The sequence below is a fragment of the Ostrinia furnacalis genome, unplaced genomic scaffold (genome assembly GCF_004193835.3).
Source record: "Ostrinia furnacalis isolate ACB-3 unplaced genomic scaffold, ASM419383v2 OfSCF0802, whole genome shotgun sequence".
Lineage (NCBI taxonomy): Eukaryota > Metazoa > Arthropoda > Insecta > Lepidoptera > Crambidae > Ostrinia > Ostrinia furnacalis.
This window is the reverse complement of record NW_021131041.1, coordinates 130,897-149,507: the sequence shown is the minus strand read 5'-3', so window position 1 is coordinate 149,507 and position 18,611 is coordinate 130,897. Positions and strand designations below refer to the sequence as shown.

At 36.9% G+C, this 18,611-nt stretch overlaps 2 protein-coding genes across 9 annotated transcripts in view; one reads left to right on the top strand and one right to left on the bottom strand.

Annotated features, from left to right (window-relative positions):
- The window catches only part of shi (dynamin-1 shibire), a 32,090-nt gene that overhangs the window by 1,653 nt on the left and 11,826 nt on the right, over positions 1–18,611 (top strand). For 4 of the 8 annotated variants that reach the window (XM_028300886.1, XM_028300890.1, XM_028300885.1 and 1 more), the window contains exons 2-13: positions 1,080–1,153; positions 2,167–2,316; positions 4,968–5,171; positions 5,524–5,716; positions 6,210–6,419; positions 7,906–8,113; positions 8,960–9,097; positions 10,247–10,404; positions 11,756–11,862; positions 11,933–12,120; positions 12,495–12,614; positions 13,402–13,443. In XM_028300886.1, coding sequence (XP_028156687.1) covers positions 1,080–1,153; positions 2,167–2,316; positions 4,968–5,171; positions 5,524–5,716; positions 6,210–6,419; positions 7,906–8,113; positions 8,960–9,097; positions 10,247–10,404; positions 11,756–11,862; positions 11,933–12,120; positions 12,495–12,614; positions 13,402–13,443 — 1,792 coding nt within the window. The remainder of the gene's footprint in view (positions 1–1,079; positions 1,154–2,166; positions 2,317–4,967; positions 5,172–5,523; positions 5,717–6,209; positions 6,420–7,905; positions 8,114–8,959; positions 9,098–10,246; positions 10,405–11,755; positions 11,863–11,932; positions 12,121–12,494; positions 12,615–13,401; positions 13,444–18,611) is intronic. The other 4 variants (XR_003655682.1, XM_028300888.1, XM_028300887.1 and 1 more) reach the window with 3 other exon arrangements.
- LOC114350188 (uncharacterized) lies at positions 16,610–18,445 on the bottom strand. Its single transcript, XM_028300893.1, has 4 exons — positions 17,708–18,445; positions 17,523–17,609; positions 17,234–17,353; positions 16,610–16,961 (listed from the first exon to the last, which is right to left on the bottom strand). Exons 1-4 carry the CDS (start codon positions 18,102–18,104, stop codon positions 16,657–16,659), a joined length of 909 nt encoding a protein of 302 aa, XP_028156694.1. The 5' UTR covers positions 18,105–18,445; the 3' UTR covers positions 16,610–16,656.

Below are 18,611 nucleotides of genomic sequence, written 5' to 3'. Positions count from 1 at the left end.
AGCTGTAAGAGATTGGATATGGCATCTTTGATACTTTATCTTCAATCCAATAGAGTGACCTGGTTTGTATTACTATCATATTTGTTATCTTATTGTTAGGAACCAGTGTACTCTCATTTCATTGTGTTCATTCAAGTATTTCCTTTATGATTTATCATACTACATAAATATAATTTCATAAATGCATTTTCGTCACAAGATGAATTGGCAGGCAAAGTCAAAATTTTCTTGCACAAAAGTAAAGAAAATACATAGAAGTTGAAATTTATTGTAGATATCAATTAGAAAAAGTATTTTTAAGTAATCCAGAAAAAGTTTATACACTATTTATTGGTATGACTGTATTTTTGTTGTGTGATTTATTCAAGGTAGACAATTCCCTAGTGTTTAGCGGGCTAAATATAAAGCTATAATAAACAATTAAAAAATACCAAAGGGAGAAGTCTTGATGGCTAATTTTGGTAAAAACTAAAACTGGACTATTGAATAATATAATAATGTTTTCACAATTACACATATTTGAATTGAAACATAAATGTTATAGCTTCTTACACTTGTGTAAATTATGCTTATGTAGATATAAAATGTGATCATTATAAGACCAGTGTGACTCATCAAGTGGTAGTCATTATGGTGTGTAATTTGTCTGACATCAAGTGGCTTAAATTCAAGGATTATGTATGATTGCTATTAGATAAGAAATAGTTTTTGCTGATAACCAGTACTTTATAATATAAGATATTTTTTTAAATGCATTTCTTGTTCAATCAAAACTGAGTTTTTTAAGTCTCCATAATCATAAAGTAAGTTAATCCTAGTTGTTAAGGAAAAATAGTAATGCCACAATTACTTGTAATTTCAGATTCCGTATTATATTTTACTCGAAGAAAAATATTTTTAGTTATAAATGTCCTTTAGCAGAATAATTTTATTATTCCCATGCTTTATTCGAAATGAAACCTGTAATTTAGGAAGAGTCATAATGTCTTCTCTACCATTACCCTAATAGGTATTTTTATTCTGCTATTCTTTAGTGTTCTATAAAGATGGTTTCTTTATGACCTATGTCTTTATTGCAGAGACTTCTTACCTCGTGGTTCTGGTATAGTGACGCGTCGCCCCCTGATTCTACAGCTGATACATGGAAATGCAGGTATGTTTATTGATAAATCTAAGTATTAATTTGGAATAAGAAAGTTCTTACAACTTTTGAGTAAACATTTATTCATAAAACAAATCAAAACGAAAAACACCATCAAAAATGAATAAGATCTTAATGATTCTTATAATTATGTTTCACAATTATTTTTACTTCCTAATTAGTTATTCATGTTCACCAGGTGGAACAATATTAAAATGTAAAATGATCTTATAACAGTACAGCGTAGTTTTACTGTCTCATATAGTTACATTGTTGGTCAGTGGATGAGAGGTAGTTTTGCATGGAACTAATTGCTGGTTATTAACCTTCAAGCACTCACTGAATGACAAAACAGCTAATTGTCCTGCTGTTATTAAAACAAATAATTGAGCTAGTAATTAGGATATTCAAAAAGGTGTAAGTCATATACTAAAATGCTGATTGATTGCTAGTGAGTTAAGTCTTCCCCCAATGGCCCCTCAATAAGATACCTATCAAACAGTTGTTTTTTCATGCTGTGTACCTAAATAGCATTCCAATTAAGACTAAAATGCGTGAAATTGTATAGTAGCAACAGTGTTATTTGTAATTTTGTGCATAATTTAAATAAGTATTTGGTAATCAATTTAACAGTCACAAAAACAAAGTTCACTGGCCCTCAACTACAGAATACTCTCCTGTATAAACGCTTTGACAAGATTATAAATGTTGCTGCATAAACATAAATCAGTATTGGCATCAGTACTAATCAAAGGTTACTCCTTTTAACTATAATGTAATGATGATTTATATGTAATGATGATGCGTTTATACTTTGTTTTGTATCATTTTAAGCAATGATTAATCAGTATAATGACTTACGTAATCTTGCATTGCATAGCGGAAAATTCACGTTACATGAACAATAAAAAACTAAGAAGGTACTACCTATTTAAACGCGGGGTTTTTTAAGGCATTTTTAGTAAATATAGTCTAGTATCTTCTAGATATTTAGTAAAATAATAATGTTTATTGAAATTCTGTAGAATACGCCGAGTTCCTGCATTGCAAGGGCAAGAAGTTCGTGGACTTCAATGAAGTGCGCCAGGAGATCGAAGCGGAGACGGATCGCATCACCGGCTCGAATAAAGGCATTTCCCCGGTGCCCATCAACTTGCGCGTCTACTCGCCTAATGGTTAGTATGACACGATATGAGTACGTATGAAAATGCGCCAGATATCATTAGAAGTGAGGAAGGACGTCCTCGTGTTGTGAGTCACCTAGCGCCACGTCATTTTACCGGGGTCCTCAGCCTGCACAGTGCACACCTCAACGCGAGTTAATATAGAAACTATACTTCTCTAAACTGACCCGACTGGGAATCGAATTCCACAAATTCCAGTGACCACGCCAATGCTGCAATGTGCCATCCACCTGTCTATGTCAGATATTTCCAAGGGTCCACTTTGTACTCTTTTTAGCAAATAAGATCCAATTCCCGCAATTTTCGTACCATAGCTATTTTGACTCTTAGACTACTGGTCTGCAGAAGTACAAATTCTATGTAATTATATCTGTACTTTATATCGAGAATTGGTGTCAACTCATGGCAATCATGCACGGAAATGAAAACAATTTACCCGATAGTATACCGATGCGATAGCGACTCGGCAAATGACTTCCTGTGTGACAGTAGGCGCCGGCAACGGACGTATTGCGGCACAGAGACAGCTTAGTTAATTTAGGGGTGTTTAACTGATAGGGATTTAGTGGTAAGGGTAGGGTAGGATTATTTATTCTCGCTGTCTACGTTTCTCCTCACATTCAAAGCGTTAGTCCAATATAGTGATGTCATAGGGGGAAGGGGAAGGGATGTGTACCACATTTTTATGTCAACATTTATATTTTAGCGCCCCATCACATTGTGAACATAACTTTGTGCTTACACACTTTGTATTGATGGAAGCCGCAATATGGCGCCTACTGTATTACAGGTTAATATAGTTTGTTTGTAGATTGACCTCTAATAACTACATGTATACGTATGTAATTCTTTTAAGGAATAAGTCAATGACTCAATGTGCAATGTCACACCTATTGTGTTTTTTTTTTAAATGGTTTGTATTTAATGGGCATTTAGTTATCTATCATGCACTCGACTTGTAGCATGACGTATGACGGTTTTCCTCCGTAAGGCCATCGAATAATGAGTCAATTTAATTAACAACTGCAAGCACTTTAGATTAAGACAATAGTTGGTTAATTGGAAATAATGCCGTTATTTTCATTTAACCTCTGGGCACAGACGGATATATCGAAACAAGAATTCTGTTGTCTATTATTTCTTTAAATGGACAATATGGGACCATTAAGACCTCATTTTCTCTTGATTGATTGATACAAAGAAGATACAATAATACTCTTTAATTTAGAAAGGTCAAATAATTTCCATTTTAGTCCAATCAATCGTAATTGAGTTAAATATGTTTTAATTGATACTTGACTACATCTAAGTGCTGTCGTCCTTACAAGTTTGTACAAATCGCTTGCGATAATTGCTAGCAATCACTCTAGTTATCATTGTACCTTAAATAGTCATGTCTTAAGAACCCTCTATCTAAAATTAATGATGGATTATTATTTGTGGAAAGTGTGCAATACTATATGTATCATTAGGTGACAAAGCTAGACGTGCCGAGAGATAAATGCCTCAACAAATTGGCGCGTCTAGTGACATAAATCTCGCTTTATCTTATCTTGTATGATTCACGCAATACGTTAAAAAATATTTTACCGATTACGAGTAAAGACCTACTGATAAAAGTGAATGTAATTTACGACCTTTCTTCATTAATAACAAAGACCATTTTTGTTGACAATGATTAGTAAATAAATGTATATCAAAGTATAATTTATCAATTTGAGTTGCTCCTATTTATGCACAATCTATGTTATCATCACTGCAATAAAACCTAGCGAGCATAAGCATTGATGCAAACAAACACATTGTTATAATGTTATTTATTTACAATAGTTTATTGCACATTGTCCAAACATTTTTGTTTTAAAGCATAGATGATTTCATATGCATTTCGCAATGTTCCCAAGAAATATTTGGAGAGAGCGCGGGGCGTGTCCTTACATTTATTACAAGAGACTGCTGAGATGCCCGCGTAAACACTGGCTTATGGCGTAAGATATGACTAGATCTTACTTAATGAATATTAAAAAAAAGTCATCTATGCAATATGAATAATAACTAACTGTTATAAAGGCGACTTTACCAGTTTTATTGCTCCATAATGCGTAATAAATAATGTGACGGATAATGTTAGCGACAGTGCTGCAGTGGTATACATATAAAATGAATATTAGAGACTATGTTACATTTCAGAGGAGAATGTAATATTATACGAAGTAATTGAATACCAACACTTTGTTAGCCAATTAGTAGCCCAGGAAGACATAATATCAGTTTCACTTGTTCATGTATTGAGGAAAGCAACTTTTATTAATTAAAACAGTATTTCTTAAGGCTAAAATAAGTTGAAAATTAATAATAAAGTACTTGCTCTAGATTTTTTCTAACATTATTTGATTCGTCCGAATCGGAATTGAAATAGGTTCTACATTGTTTGATCTGCCCCGTGCTATGTGACATTAAAGCCTGATTCAATCAAACTTTTATCCAAGAATAACTCTTGGTATAACTGGCTCGGCACATTGACAGTTTCAGTATGGGAAATATGTCAAACTGACGATTTATTCTGAGATATTATTACTCTTGTTTGGTCGAATCCACCCTTAAAGTATAAAACAAGGTGTTCATTTAACATTTATTTTCAGTGCTGAATCTGACATTGATCGACTTGCCGGGCTTGACAAAAGTGCCCATCGGGGATCAGCCGGTGGACATCGAGCAGCAGATCAAAGCCATGATCTTCCAGTTCATCCGCCGCGAGTCCTGCCTCATCCTTGCGGTCACGCCCGCTAACACTGATTTAGCTAACAGCGATGCCCTGAAACTTGCCAAAGAAGTCGACCCACAAGGTGAGTAGATAACAGTATTGCACTAGTTTTCTATATTAATTAAATATTTACAATCAAAAAAACAGTGACAATACTAGACTTAAAAGAAAAGCAAACTAACATACATTTTCAGTTATGGAAAAGGGTATCTGCTTAAATAATTTTAGGCTTCAGTTTTGTTAAAAATTGAGATGACATCTATGCTTGTCTCAGTAAATACGACTATTAGTATAGGTGTAAAAAAATACGTCAAATCATTCACAGCAATTCTGTCCCCGAGTAACAGTTTTTCTTACGTTACATCTCAGAAAGTGAGGCAGCTAATGAATTATTAAGATGAATCGGTAGGACTAAAAGACGTTCTAATCACCAGGTCTTCGCACAATCGGTGTGATCACCAAGCTGGATCTGATGGACGAAGGCACGGACGCCCGCGACGTGCTCGAAAATAAACTGCTGCCGCTTCGACGTGGATACATCGGTGTGGTCAACCGCTCCCAGAAAGACATCGATGGACGCAAGGATATCTCCGCTGCTCTCGCAGCCGAGAGGAAATTCTTCCTCAGGTATTTATTAAAATATTTTAATGAAATTAATTGATGTTTAATGGGTGACTGACTATCTTATCTGCTTATCACAGAAAACTGAAATATTTGTTGTTGAAAATTAGGTTTTTAATGAATAAATAGTTTTTAATTAAGTGATAACAAAAACACATTTACATAATAACTTTATCAGTGATGGTCTAGTTGAAGGCAATATTTATAGTTTATTATCGATGTACGTACAATCTCGTCGCTATTAAATTGACAATCCGTTTTGAATGAGATGTTTTATTATGACCTACATTTTTTTACAAAGTAGTTCAAGTTAAATGTCACAGATGCATAGATGCATTATTTAGATTTTTTTGTATTATGGAGCCAAATCCAACTCCAATGGGTAATGTATTTTCCTTCCTTTAAGTTTAGACAAATAAAATTGCCTTCTCCACATTTTATGATTTGTTTTCTCTATGGTTTTGGTGGCAGCTTTCTAAAATGTATTTTCTTTCTCCAGCCACCCATCATACCGACACATAGCCGACCGGCTGGGCACGCCATATCTCCAGCGCGTGCTTAACCAGCAGCTCACCAACCACATCCGCGACACGCTGCCCGGGCTGCGCGACAAGCTACAGAAGCAGCTGTTAGCACTCGAGAAGGACGTCGAGCAGTACAAGCACTTCCGGCCCGACGACCCGTCCATCAAGACCAAGGCCATGCTGCAGTGAGTTGTGTTCCATTCATTCATTCATGACCGGCTGCCTCAGCGACACGCTGCCCGAGCTGCGCGACTAGCTGCAGAAGCAACAGTTAGCGCTCGAGAAAGACGTCGAGCAGTATAAGCACGACGATCCCTCCTACAAGACCAAGGCTATGCTGCAGTGAGTTGTGTCCCATTCATTCGTTCATGACCGGCTGCCTCAGCGACACGCTGCCCGAGCTGCGCGACAAGCTGCAGAAGCAGTTGTTAGCGCTCGAGAAAGACGTCGAGCAGTATAAGCACGACGATCCCTCCTACAAGACCAAGGCCATGCTGCAGTGAGTTGTGTTCCATTCATTCGTTCATGACCGGCTGCCTCAGCGACACGCTGCCCGAGCTGCGCGACTAGCTGCAGAAGCAACAGTTAGCGCTCGAGAAGGACGTCGAGCAGTACAAGCACTTCCGGCCCGACGACCCGTCCATCAAGACCAAGGCCATGTTGCAGTGAGTAGTGTCCCATTCATTCGTTCATGACCGGCTGCCTCAGTGACACGCTGCCCGGGCTGCGCGACAAGCAGCAGAAGCAACTGCTAGCGCTCGAGAAGGACGTCGAGCAGTATAAGCACGACGATCCCTCCTACAAGACCAAGGCCATGCTGCAGTGAGTTGTGTCCCATTCATTCGTTCATGACCGGCTGTCTCAGCGACACGCTGCCCGGGCTACGCGACAAGCTACAGAAGCAGCTGCTAGCGCTCGAGAGGGACGTCGAGCAGTACAAGCACTTCCGGCCCGACGACCCGTCCATCAAGACCAAGGCCATGCTGCAGTGAGTTGTGTCCCATTCATTCATTCATGACCGGCTGCCTCAGCGACATGCTGCCCGGGCTGCGCGACAAGCTGCAGAAGCAGCTGTTAGCACTCGAGAAGGACGTCGAGCAGTACAAGCACTTCCGGCCCGACGACCCGTCCATCAAGACCAAGGCCATGCTACAGTGAGTTGTGTTCCATTCATTCATTCATGACCGGCTGCCTCAGCGACACGCTACCCCAGCTGCGCGACTAGCTGCAGAAGCAACAGTTAGCGCTCGAGAAAGACGTCGAGCAGTATAAGCACGACGATCCCTCCTACAAGACCAAGGCTATGCTGCAGTGAGTTGTGTTCCATTCATTCGTTCACGACCGGTTCTCTGCAGCGTGTGAACTAGCAGCTCACTAACCACATCCGCGACACGCTGCCGGGCCTGCGCGATAATCTGCAGAAGTAGCTGCTACCAATTACTCATAGTTTCCAGTTCGTTCATTCATTTCGGTCAATGCCTGGCCACAGCTTCATGTAAGGAACAATCATAGTACAATCTCCGAATTATTTGTTTATTAACAGAAAATTACCTTAAAAGGGGAAAACCCTGTATTATAATAATACGCTGATGCTTTGCTTTCAACAATCTGTGTAATTTTAAGGACAGAAACTGTGTTCACGTAGCTTAGGTAGTGGTATCTTTCTTTCAGGATGATTCAACAGTTACAGACAGACTTTGAGCGCACCATCGAAGGCTCTGGTTCTGCTCAGATCAACACCAACGAACTGTCGGGCGGTGCCAAGATCAACCGGCTCTTCCATGAACGGTTCCCTTTCGAGATTGTCAAGATGGAGTTCGACGAGAAAGAACTGCGTAGGGAGATCGCGTTCGCTATCAGAAACATCCACGGTATTAGGGTATGCATTTATCTACCATATTTTCTTTTAGAATCAATAAGTTCTTGCAACTCACAAGGCGAGTGAGCTTTACGTGTGTGTGTACGTGTACATGCGTGCGTATATCGATAGTGTAATGTCTATCAAAACTTTTGAATAACAAACAGTAGCGAGCCACCATACCAATAGTTGTTTTATAGTACAAAGCGTTTTCAGGTCTATACCTGTTGTGTACTATAAAAGCTTGGTCTCATATTAAATTTTAAATGTACCTTATTTAAAAACTAGCGGCCGCCCGCGACTTCGTACGCGTGGATCCCGTTTTACCCCCTTCATCTATCTTACTCGGTTTAGATTTTTTCATACAAATGTTTTTTCCCGCTTACTCCCGTTCCCGTGGGAATTTTGCAATATCCTGTTGTAACTAAGCTTTAAGTTTACTAAGGTACCTTCTTGCCAAATTTCAAGCGTCTAACTTAAGCGGTTTAGATTTTTCATACAAAAGGATTTTCCCGCTAACTCCCGTTCCCGTGGGAATTCCTAAGTATCCTATAACCTGCCCAGGAGTATGAAGAATAATTGTACCAAGTTTCGTTAAAATCCGTCGAGTAGTTTTTGTTTCTATAAGGAACAGACAGACAGACAGACAGACAAAAATTTTACTGATTGCATTTTTGGCATCAGTATCGATCACTAATCACACCCTGATAGTTATTTTGAAAATATATTTCATGTACAGAATTGACCTCTCTACAGATTTATTATAAGTATATAGATTTATGTGAAACTTAAGTCTTGAATGTGCTCCAACACGTTTTCTGATGAGCCATAGTAATTTGTTCTTTAAAATACTGCTCTATTCTGCAGGTTGGTCTCTTCACCCCCGACATGGCGTTCGAGGCTATAGTAAAGAAGCAAATCGCGCGGCTAAAGGAACCATCTCTGAAGTGCGTTGACTTGGTAGTGCAAGAGTTATCCAATGTCGTCCGTTTCTGTACTGAAAGGGTAAATACCAAATTTTCTATGTAAATTAAAATTATTTATTATTGTATTATGATTGTATCTTATCACTAATTATTTTGTTATGGGTTGACACACAAACAAATGATAAAATGGGGCTATTATGAGGAAGATAATTTTAATATTATGGTTACATATTTATTAAATCAAAGCAATTGCATTGTATGAATATACTAGATATTTATAAATCAGTAAAATGATACTTTGTTATTGATAATTCACATCCATCATTGTTATGGGACTTATGGGCGTGTCCAATATTTTGAGATTATCATGCTAAAAGTGTAATATGTATAAGTACCAATCGTGGCTTATCTTTCAACATGCAGTTCGCCTAAAATATACTATATAAGTTTTACTGGCTTCAAAACCCATAGTATCTTTTATGCGATAAATTACATAATTTGTAAATTGACCAAATTGCTTCATAGAATAGATACCTTATATTGCAAATCAGCAGCTCATTGAATGAGTAGCCAAGCAAAACGCGGCAAACTGCATAAATTACGTTCTCTATGGGCTCTTTATCATATATCGCCTTTTCTATATGAGCGATTTTTTACTGTCTCCGAATCCGTCAAAATACGGATTTAAAACACTAACAGACTACGGATCTAAAAAGTATTATAACGGAAATTGGAACTAGGTACTCCGGTGGTGTAAGACCGCTTTTAAGGGCCACGAGCTACTCAATAGATGTTACAGTACCCGGCAATAAATTGCCGGCCTTTGGAAAGAGAATCGGTTAATTTCGGCTCGTAGAGCGTTATCTCTGTCGCACACTACCTATACGATTGACAAAACGTCATTGACAAAACATTATTCAATGAAAATATTGTCCAAACTCTTAGTATTTCTCTTCGACAAATACTTTAACACATTGTAAACCACTTTTCTTTCACGACTATCAAAAGTTTTTAGCAATTTAATTCACAAAATCAATTCAAAATGTGTGCAACATTTAAAATAAAGTTTGTTTACACTTTGACAAAACGTCATTGTCAGTCATTGTTCAAGTGCGACTGTGATAACGCTCTACGAAACCGAAATTAGCCGATTGTCTCTTTCTAAAGGTCGATGTGCAATATTTATCGCCGGGTATTGTACGGCCGTTGATGACGTCACCCCCGGCAGATGTCGCGGTACCCGCGGCTGCGCGAGGAGACGGAGCGCATCATCATGTCGCACGTGCGCTCGCGCGAGCAGCAGTGCAAGGACCAGCTCGTGCTGCTCATCGACTGCGAGCTGGCCTACATGAACACCAACCACGAGGACTTCATCGGATTCGCCAAGTAACTACCACTTCTATTACTTTATGCTTTTGGGTCAGTTTTCTTTACACCGCGATCTTGAAAAAAAACAGCCTTGTGTTACCTGCGGGACTACTCCGAAAAACGTTATCCAAAGTTTCGAATGTTGCCATATTCCCTCTCACGCAAAGCGAGACGTCAGCTTGAAAGACAGTTACAGATAGATACGAAACTACACGAACAGCGTTTCGGAGTAATCCTGCTGTGTGCTCTTATGACAATTTGTATTGTTGGATTCATACGACAATTAATTGGTCTGGCAAGTATTGGTGTTAAATGTTCGTATTGTTCGTCAACATTGTCTCGATGTTACGTGGCTGTAAATTGGTGCTATTTTGGAATTTTACTGCAAACAGTTGTAGTTGGTTTCGCGCTCATCTATGTGAACAACTATCTATAAATACCTACTTCATCCAATTGGACGATTAACTAGTAAACGAAATAGTTAAATGCCTGTTAGTGTGGGTGGCAATGTTGGGTAATATTGAGCAATATTCTGCTGTAATATACCTAACTGAGGCACCGCAAATATTGGGCACATAGATTTTGCACATTGTCATGCTCTCGGGCATTACCAAAGATGCACTACTGCTTACTGCACCTTCTGTCTTCGCGAGAAGATAATTATTTTCTCGCTTCTAAATCTTATTTCTATTGATAGCTAAATCTATATAGGGTCTTGGTGAAGAGATAATCTATAATATTTTGTAAAGACATTGCAAATCCCATGATGCAAAGTTATGTGTTGTTCACATTGTGAAAATAATATAATTTCTGTGTCAAAAAGTGTGAAATGATTCCATATAACCTACATATGTATAACATACACACACACATACACCCTCTACCCAACTAATCTCTGCACGAATGCGGCCAAGTGATTGGCGTAAAAAAATCTGCATTCTTAGTGGTGGATTTCTTACATTTTTAATACTACTTACTTTATTTTATTTTCATACTTGTTATTGTCGTAATAAATAATAATAATGAATCTTTATTTGGAACAGTTTACAAATGGCTACAAGGTAGAGTAGCTTTCGATACTGTCCATGCTAGTTAAGACACTGTGTTGCAAGCATTCAAAAGCCCACCAGTGAGGCGCCAATGTTCCAATATTTTATGTTCTGAAATTTATTTACATTACGGATTTTTACAATTCAAAATTAATTAATTATGTTAATTCAGTATAATCTCTCACACTACTTTTCAAAATGTAACAAGTAGATAGACGCGTTTATTTGGCATATTCATTTTAATTGGCGCTTAGAAATGAAAAATTGAGTTAAATTTTGTTTTTGACTTATAAATAAAACGTAAATTACGAATTTCACAGCGCACAAAACCAGTCTGAGAACGCAACCAAGTCAGGTCACCGAGCACTCGGCAATCAGGTGATTAGAAAAGGATATATGTGCATACACAATCTTGGTATCATGAAAGGTACGTAGCCCACCATTGCCTGGTTATGCTGCTCATATTCTGAATACTATCTATAGTTGTTTGTTTCAAGGAGGCTCTCGCGATTACTGGTTCGTGTTAACGTCGGAGAGCATCTCCTGGTACAAGGACGAAGAGGAACGCGAGAAGAAGTACATGCTTCCACTCGACGGGCTCAAACTGCGCGACCTCGAACAGGGCTTCATGTCGCGGCGACACATGTTCGCACTATTCAACCCAGAGGGCAGGAACGTATACAAGGTATGTTCCAAATAAAGTAACTTAAATTCCGAAATGTTTAACAATTGCTTTAATTCAATCATGTCGCAGCTAATGAAGTGGAAAGCTGTAATGAGGGCTATCGTTTTTATACTTAATAGTTGGCACCCCTGGCGATTGACAGGACCTTACTCTACAGTGGCGCCATCTTGATGAGTGCAAATGCGATAGTCCTCCTACAACTTTAGCACTCACCAGTTGGTGCCACTGTCTTCGCTACTAGCAAGTGACAGGACCTTACTCTACAGTGGCGCAAACTGGTGAGCGCTAAAACGATATCCCTCATTGACTGCATTCATATTTAGTTGGCTGATGAATTATCACTCAATCAGTAATTTTACATCGCTTTTCTACAGGACTACAAGCAGCTAGAGTTGTCATGTGAAAACCAAGATGACGTCGACTCATGGAAAGCGTCTTTCCTCCGCGCCGGTGTGTACCCAGAGAAAACGTCAGAAGCCGCCAACGGTGACGAGGTACGTAAATACTTTTCACACCTGTGCCTGCCTTCTTTTATTTTTCTATACTATCACTTCCTCTGTAATGGTTTCTATTTCAAGTATTCTTCCCTTCCTAACAGTGTACTTATTTTTATTTAAAACAAGCTTATGTAAGCAGTCTATTGTTGCTTTATAAATTATTTATGAAAGTATTGGTATGTTTTACATATACCCAATGATACAGTGTATATGTCAGTGGTATGTTATACGATCTGTTGTTTTGCCATGCTGTACAGAGTGAAGGATCTGAGGTTTGTCAACGTAGGCTTGTCACAACAACAACATTGGTGAACACACGACACATGCGTTTTGTTGGTTTTAGACATTGATGTTCCACTAAGAGTGAATTTCAAGAATGTCAGTTGTTCCTTATTATTTATGTATTTTATTTATGTGTTTTTTACTACCAGTATACCTTTTCATGTTAATATTTACTTAAAATGCATTACAGCATTTAAATGTAGCATGCGGCATGTAGATTGTTTACTCAATATTAATAAATGTATGTGTTAGTGTTTCATAAATCATATGCATTGTTTGATATCACACACGCTTTGTTCTAACGAATTATTGAATTCATCAAACAATACAGTTTGTGAGTTTCGGTGAGTTTAATTAACATGTTATCTATACTTTTGAAAATAATGAATGGAGGAGTCATTGCAGCAAATTAGCAATGAAAGAAAACAATATACTGAGTACTACTTTTGATGTATTTTTTAATTCAGTTTTGTTTTAGCATGTTTTATGTTTTTATTTTTAGTTCTTACTGCCTTTCCTGGGGTTAGGTGAAAATAAGAGAAGAGTAAGTCACTCGTACTTTAAGGCTTTGTTTGCTGGATTTTGGATAGTTGTTCCTTGGTGATTTGCTGTATTATAATGCGTGATATTTTAATTCGATACATGCATGTGTAAATCACAGATGCGAGTAATTTATTCTGAACTTTGAGTAATAATTCCGAACCGGAATGAAATCTGATATTTTGACTGGTTTTTAATGGTTTGGGTTGTAATGTATAACTGCGATCGTTTAGTATGGTTTTTCATAACATAGATGTGGGAGTTTGGTAAGTATTTTGCTAAATAACAATGTATACAACGTGTNTAATACTTGAACGGCCCCAAGGTTATGTTTTTAAGTGACTCTCACGCATATTTTACTAGTTTACTAGGATCAATATGGTTCAAGTATAGCCTGACCAGGAACATAAAAACCCTGGCATAGAGGCGCGTCAATTGCATTTGATAGTGCAACACTGAGTACAGTCGTACCTATGTTAAATTAATAGGCTAACTTTATGTATCAGGATTCAGGATTCCGGGCTAATTTGATATTTTCATAAATTAACGAAAAAATATTATTATAGGTAACCTGGTTTAAATAAATAAAATAAAATAAAAATAAATAAATAAACCATCAATCGAGCTAGTAGGATTTATTTTATTACTAGCTTTCCGCCCGCGGCTTCGCCCGCGTGGAATTTTGTCTGTCACAGAAAAACTTTATCGCGCGCGTCCCTGTTTCAAAATCCGGGATAAAAACTATCCTATGTTCTATCCCGGGACTCAAACTATCTCTATGCCAAATTTCATCAAAATCGGTTGCGAGGTTTAAGCGGGAAAGCGTAACAGACAGACAGACAGACAGACAGACAGACAGACAGACAGACAGAGTTACTTTCGCATTTATAATATTAGTTGGGATTCATCAATAATCAAATTCAGAACTTGAATATTCAACTGCAATATTTGCTCATGAACGCTTCAAACTCGGTACTTCTTTCCCAATTCCATAAAATTCAACACTTAGAAAGTGACAAAAAATTTAAAAATAGGTAGTTGAAACAAACCACAGCTAATTTTCATAGTGGACTGTACTATGCGATAAACATGTCAGTCAATTTGACAACCTTTGTCGGAAACATTATTCAATGAAAATATTGTCCGAACTCTTAGTATTTCTCTTCGACAAATACTTTAACACATTGTAAACCACTTTTCTTTCACGACTATAAAAAGATTTTAACAATTTAATTCACAAAATCAATTGCGCACATTTAAAATAAAGTTTGTTTACACTTTGACAGCAATAGACTGACATGCAAGGTGACATGACAATGAAGTTTTCAGTTACTGTTGCCATTAAAAGAAATTAGTACCATTAGTTTTCCGCAACATGGCGAGGGTTTTTATGTTCCTGGTCAGGCTATACTGGTTGGGTAAACACTGAAGAAAAAATTACAACTTTTTGCATGGACTTGCATGTAGCTTGTGTGTAAGAAAAATACTTGAAACATAATTTTATTGGACACTGTATGTTATTTTATTCAATTTTAGATACTCTTTTAAAGTAAATACTTCAGACTGAAAAGTTATTGGCAACTGTAAAATAATGTTTAAACTATTGTTTAACCGAAACTAATACTAACTAAGGGCCGATTTTTCAATCTTCAGATAAACAGTCAGATAGTGTTTATTTGACAGATAACAAAATATTGCATTTTTCAATCGTCAAATAGGCTCTATTTGACGAATAACGACCGTATCTGAGGAATAAATGTATTTGCCTCTTTGATGGCCAGATAAACGTTTATTCATTAGATAAGTCAAGGTTTCATTGACGTTTATTTTAAGGTTATTTTTTGTTATTAAACTGTTAATCAATATAATGGATATTTTCGACACTATTGACGACCTGGCAATAGAAGAAGAGGCTATTTATTATGAATATTTAAACCCTCCTGAAAGAAAAACACGAGTTGTCAGACCAAGGCCCGATCACTTTACTATGTGGGATTCCAAAGAATTTCATCGTCGATTCAGGCTTTTAAAAGAAACTGTAATTTATTTGCTTTCCCTGGTAAACGATAAAATCAAACACGAAACAGAAAGGTAAGTTGTAGATAGTTTTTACAATAAATACTTATAAATTATGTACCTACCTACCTAGGTCCCAATGTAATATCATACATACTAATGACTTAATTTATTTTTCAGGAATCAGTGTATATCACCCATGATGCAACTACTTATTTCGCTACGATTTTATGCCACTGGGAGTTTCTATATCACTGTTGGAGATTTTGGTGGCATTCATAGCTCCACTATGTGCCATATAATAAAAAAAGTTACACAAGCTATAGCAACTTTGAGGCCAACATTCATTCAATTGCCAAGAGGCAGTGAAGCAATAAGAAAAACCCAGGAAGAATTTTATAAAATAGCTAGATTCCCTAGAGTGATTTCAGCCATAGATGGCACCCACATTAGGATTCAATCGCCTGGTGGAAACACAGCAGAGGTATTTAGAAATAGGAAAGGCTTTTTCTCATTTAATGTCCAAGCAATGTGTTCGTCAGATTTGATATTTCAAGACATAGTAGCTCGTTGGCCTGGCTCGAGCCATGACAGTATGATATTTGCAAATTCATCGGCAAAATTCCATTTTGAGAATGGTGAATTTGGCAATGGCATTGTACTTGGTGATAGTGGTTATGAACAAACCAATTACCTATTGATTCCTTTTCAAAACCCAAATACGCCAGCTCAGAGTTTGTATAATGAATCACAAATAAGAACAAGGAATGTAATAGAGAGATGTTTTGGTGTATGGAAGCGACGCTTCCCAGTGTTAAGCATTGGATTAAGATGTAAGTTGCCACTTGCTCAAGATGTAATTGTAGCCTGTGCAATATTGCACAACTTAGCAAGAATGAAAAATGAAGAGGAACCACCAAACGATCCAGAAGTACACATTCCACCACCACCAATATTTGACCCCATCATTGCCAATCCCACTGGACAAGAAAGGTACTTAACTAGAAATATAGTGTTAGAATATTTTAGTTCCTTGAATAATAGTAATAATTAAATAAAAACATTTTTACTTTAAACATTTTTTTATTTCTTCTTTATTAATGAATATTTTTATTTTAATAATAATTATAATTAGGTAGGAACCTAAACCGTACAGAAATATGCAATATTATAATGACTGTCCAGGTAAGCATGGGTATACCTATACCATGTCATTTAAAACGGGTCCGCTACTGTTATTTTTTAATTGTAGTACAAGCAATTCATGAATTTTTTGCTTTCTTGCCTCATCATTAGCAAGATGCAACATTTTCAGTCTATGTTCATCTTCTGTGAACTGATGTTGCTGCCTTGTTGTTTCGATTTGCAGCTGTACGAGTTCCAACCGGGCTGCACTTAACTTATCCAGTCTGCCAGTTACACTCGCTTTGGAGACTTTGTCTATTTTTATAACATTTGACATCTTTGTTTTGAGATCCTTTGGATGCCAATTTACCCATTTGTTTTCTGAAAGCAAAAGTTTTAAAACATCAAACTACACATTTATGTTATTTATTTATTATCAATATCACATTAATGACCTTTGGGTCTTGCGGCTTTGGACTCTGTCTGCTCTATAAGGGATTAAGACATGATAATGTATGTATGTACAAGTCTATTATTTACTTCCTACAGAGACTATTGTCTGTTAGGCTGTTATTAGCAAAATTATGAACTAGTGTCCATAATTTTGCTAAAAACAGCTTAATGTTTATTTAAAAAAATTAAACAGTAATTACCTTTTTGAGATTCATTGTCTTCTTCTTTATTTATTTCTAGGATAACTGAGTGGTCCATTATATCGTTTATAAATTCATTGCCCTCTACATTTCTTTTCGGGGTCAATGACTGGTCCATATCTAAAATGATAAAAAGTATAATATGAATTAGTTACTTGCAATCATTAATGTGTACCTGTTATTGACAGCTTTATTGTAGATTTTATGTATATTATAAAAACACTGTCCATCCGACTGTCACTAAGCACAACCAGCTCAACTGGAATACTGGATGGTATACCGTACATACCTGGTATTTTGTTAACATTCTCTACATCATTTTGATTTTCACAGTTCATCTCCGTTGCGTCCACACTTTCATCATAGGTTATAGGTACTGAAAAATGTAAGAGACGATAACAGGCATTAATACATTAGGAATTATTCTTATATTTTTTCAAGTCTCGGTCAGAGATTATCTCAACTAATACCTACTCATAATAGTATCACTGTCGTGACGTGCTTCCAACCCTGTGATATTGGTGCAAATACTAAGCACCTTTTCCTCAACGTCGTTGAAATCGGGAGCATTTGATGGTCCTCCTCCAGTTCGGTACATTTCCTGCCGTTGTAGTGAAGACTTTTTCTTGGTAACTTTTTTTATACCTTCATATTTTAATTTTAATGTTTTCCATGTGCGGATACTCGTTGATATACCACACGAATTGAAGGAAGTTTCAATTTTTTTCCATACCGCATCTTTGTCTTTGTTAGTCACTGCATCAGTCTTCTTGTTCTCAATAACTTGTTTGTGTTTGTCTACTAAACTTACAAGCAACTGCACTTCAGCATTATTAAAATTTGCTGCACGTTCTCTCTTTTTTGATTCCATTGCGAATATTGCAATAAAGAGTCAATAATAAAATTTGAAAACCCAACAACAAACAAAATCACGAAAGAAAATACCACGAATGACGAACGTCAATCAAATCACAGATCGTCAAATAAACAAATGTCAAGTCATTTCTGTCTTCTTCTAACACACGTAACAACGTATAAGTGCTTCTCGCTTCGCAGAGGATTGAAGTGAACTTAGCAACTTAAATCCCAGATAGCTGCCGGACCGTTACCTGACCATTGAAAAATACAACTAATGTTATTCGTCCGATAAACAGTCAGATATTTTTATTCGCTAGTTAGTTATTTGTCAAGTTATTCAATGATTGAAAAATCGGCCCTTAGAAAACTAGTCGCAAAAAAGATATGTGTACCATTTTTACAAGCACTTCGCTTGTTAGTTAGTATGGGATAAATCTTGCAACTGAATTTAAAACCAGTTCTCCTTAACCAATTGAGCTGAAATTTGGTATACTTGTGTAAGTACGATGACAATGCAATA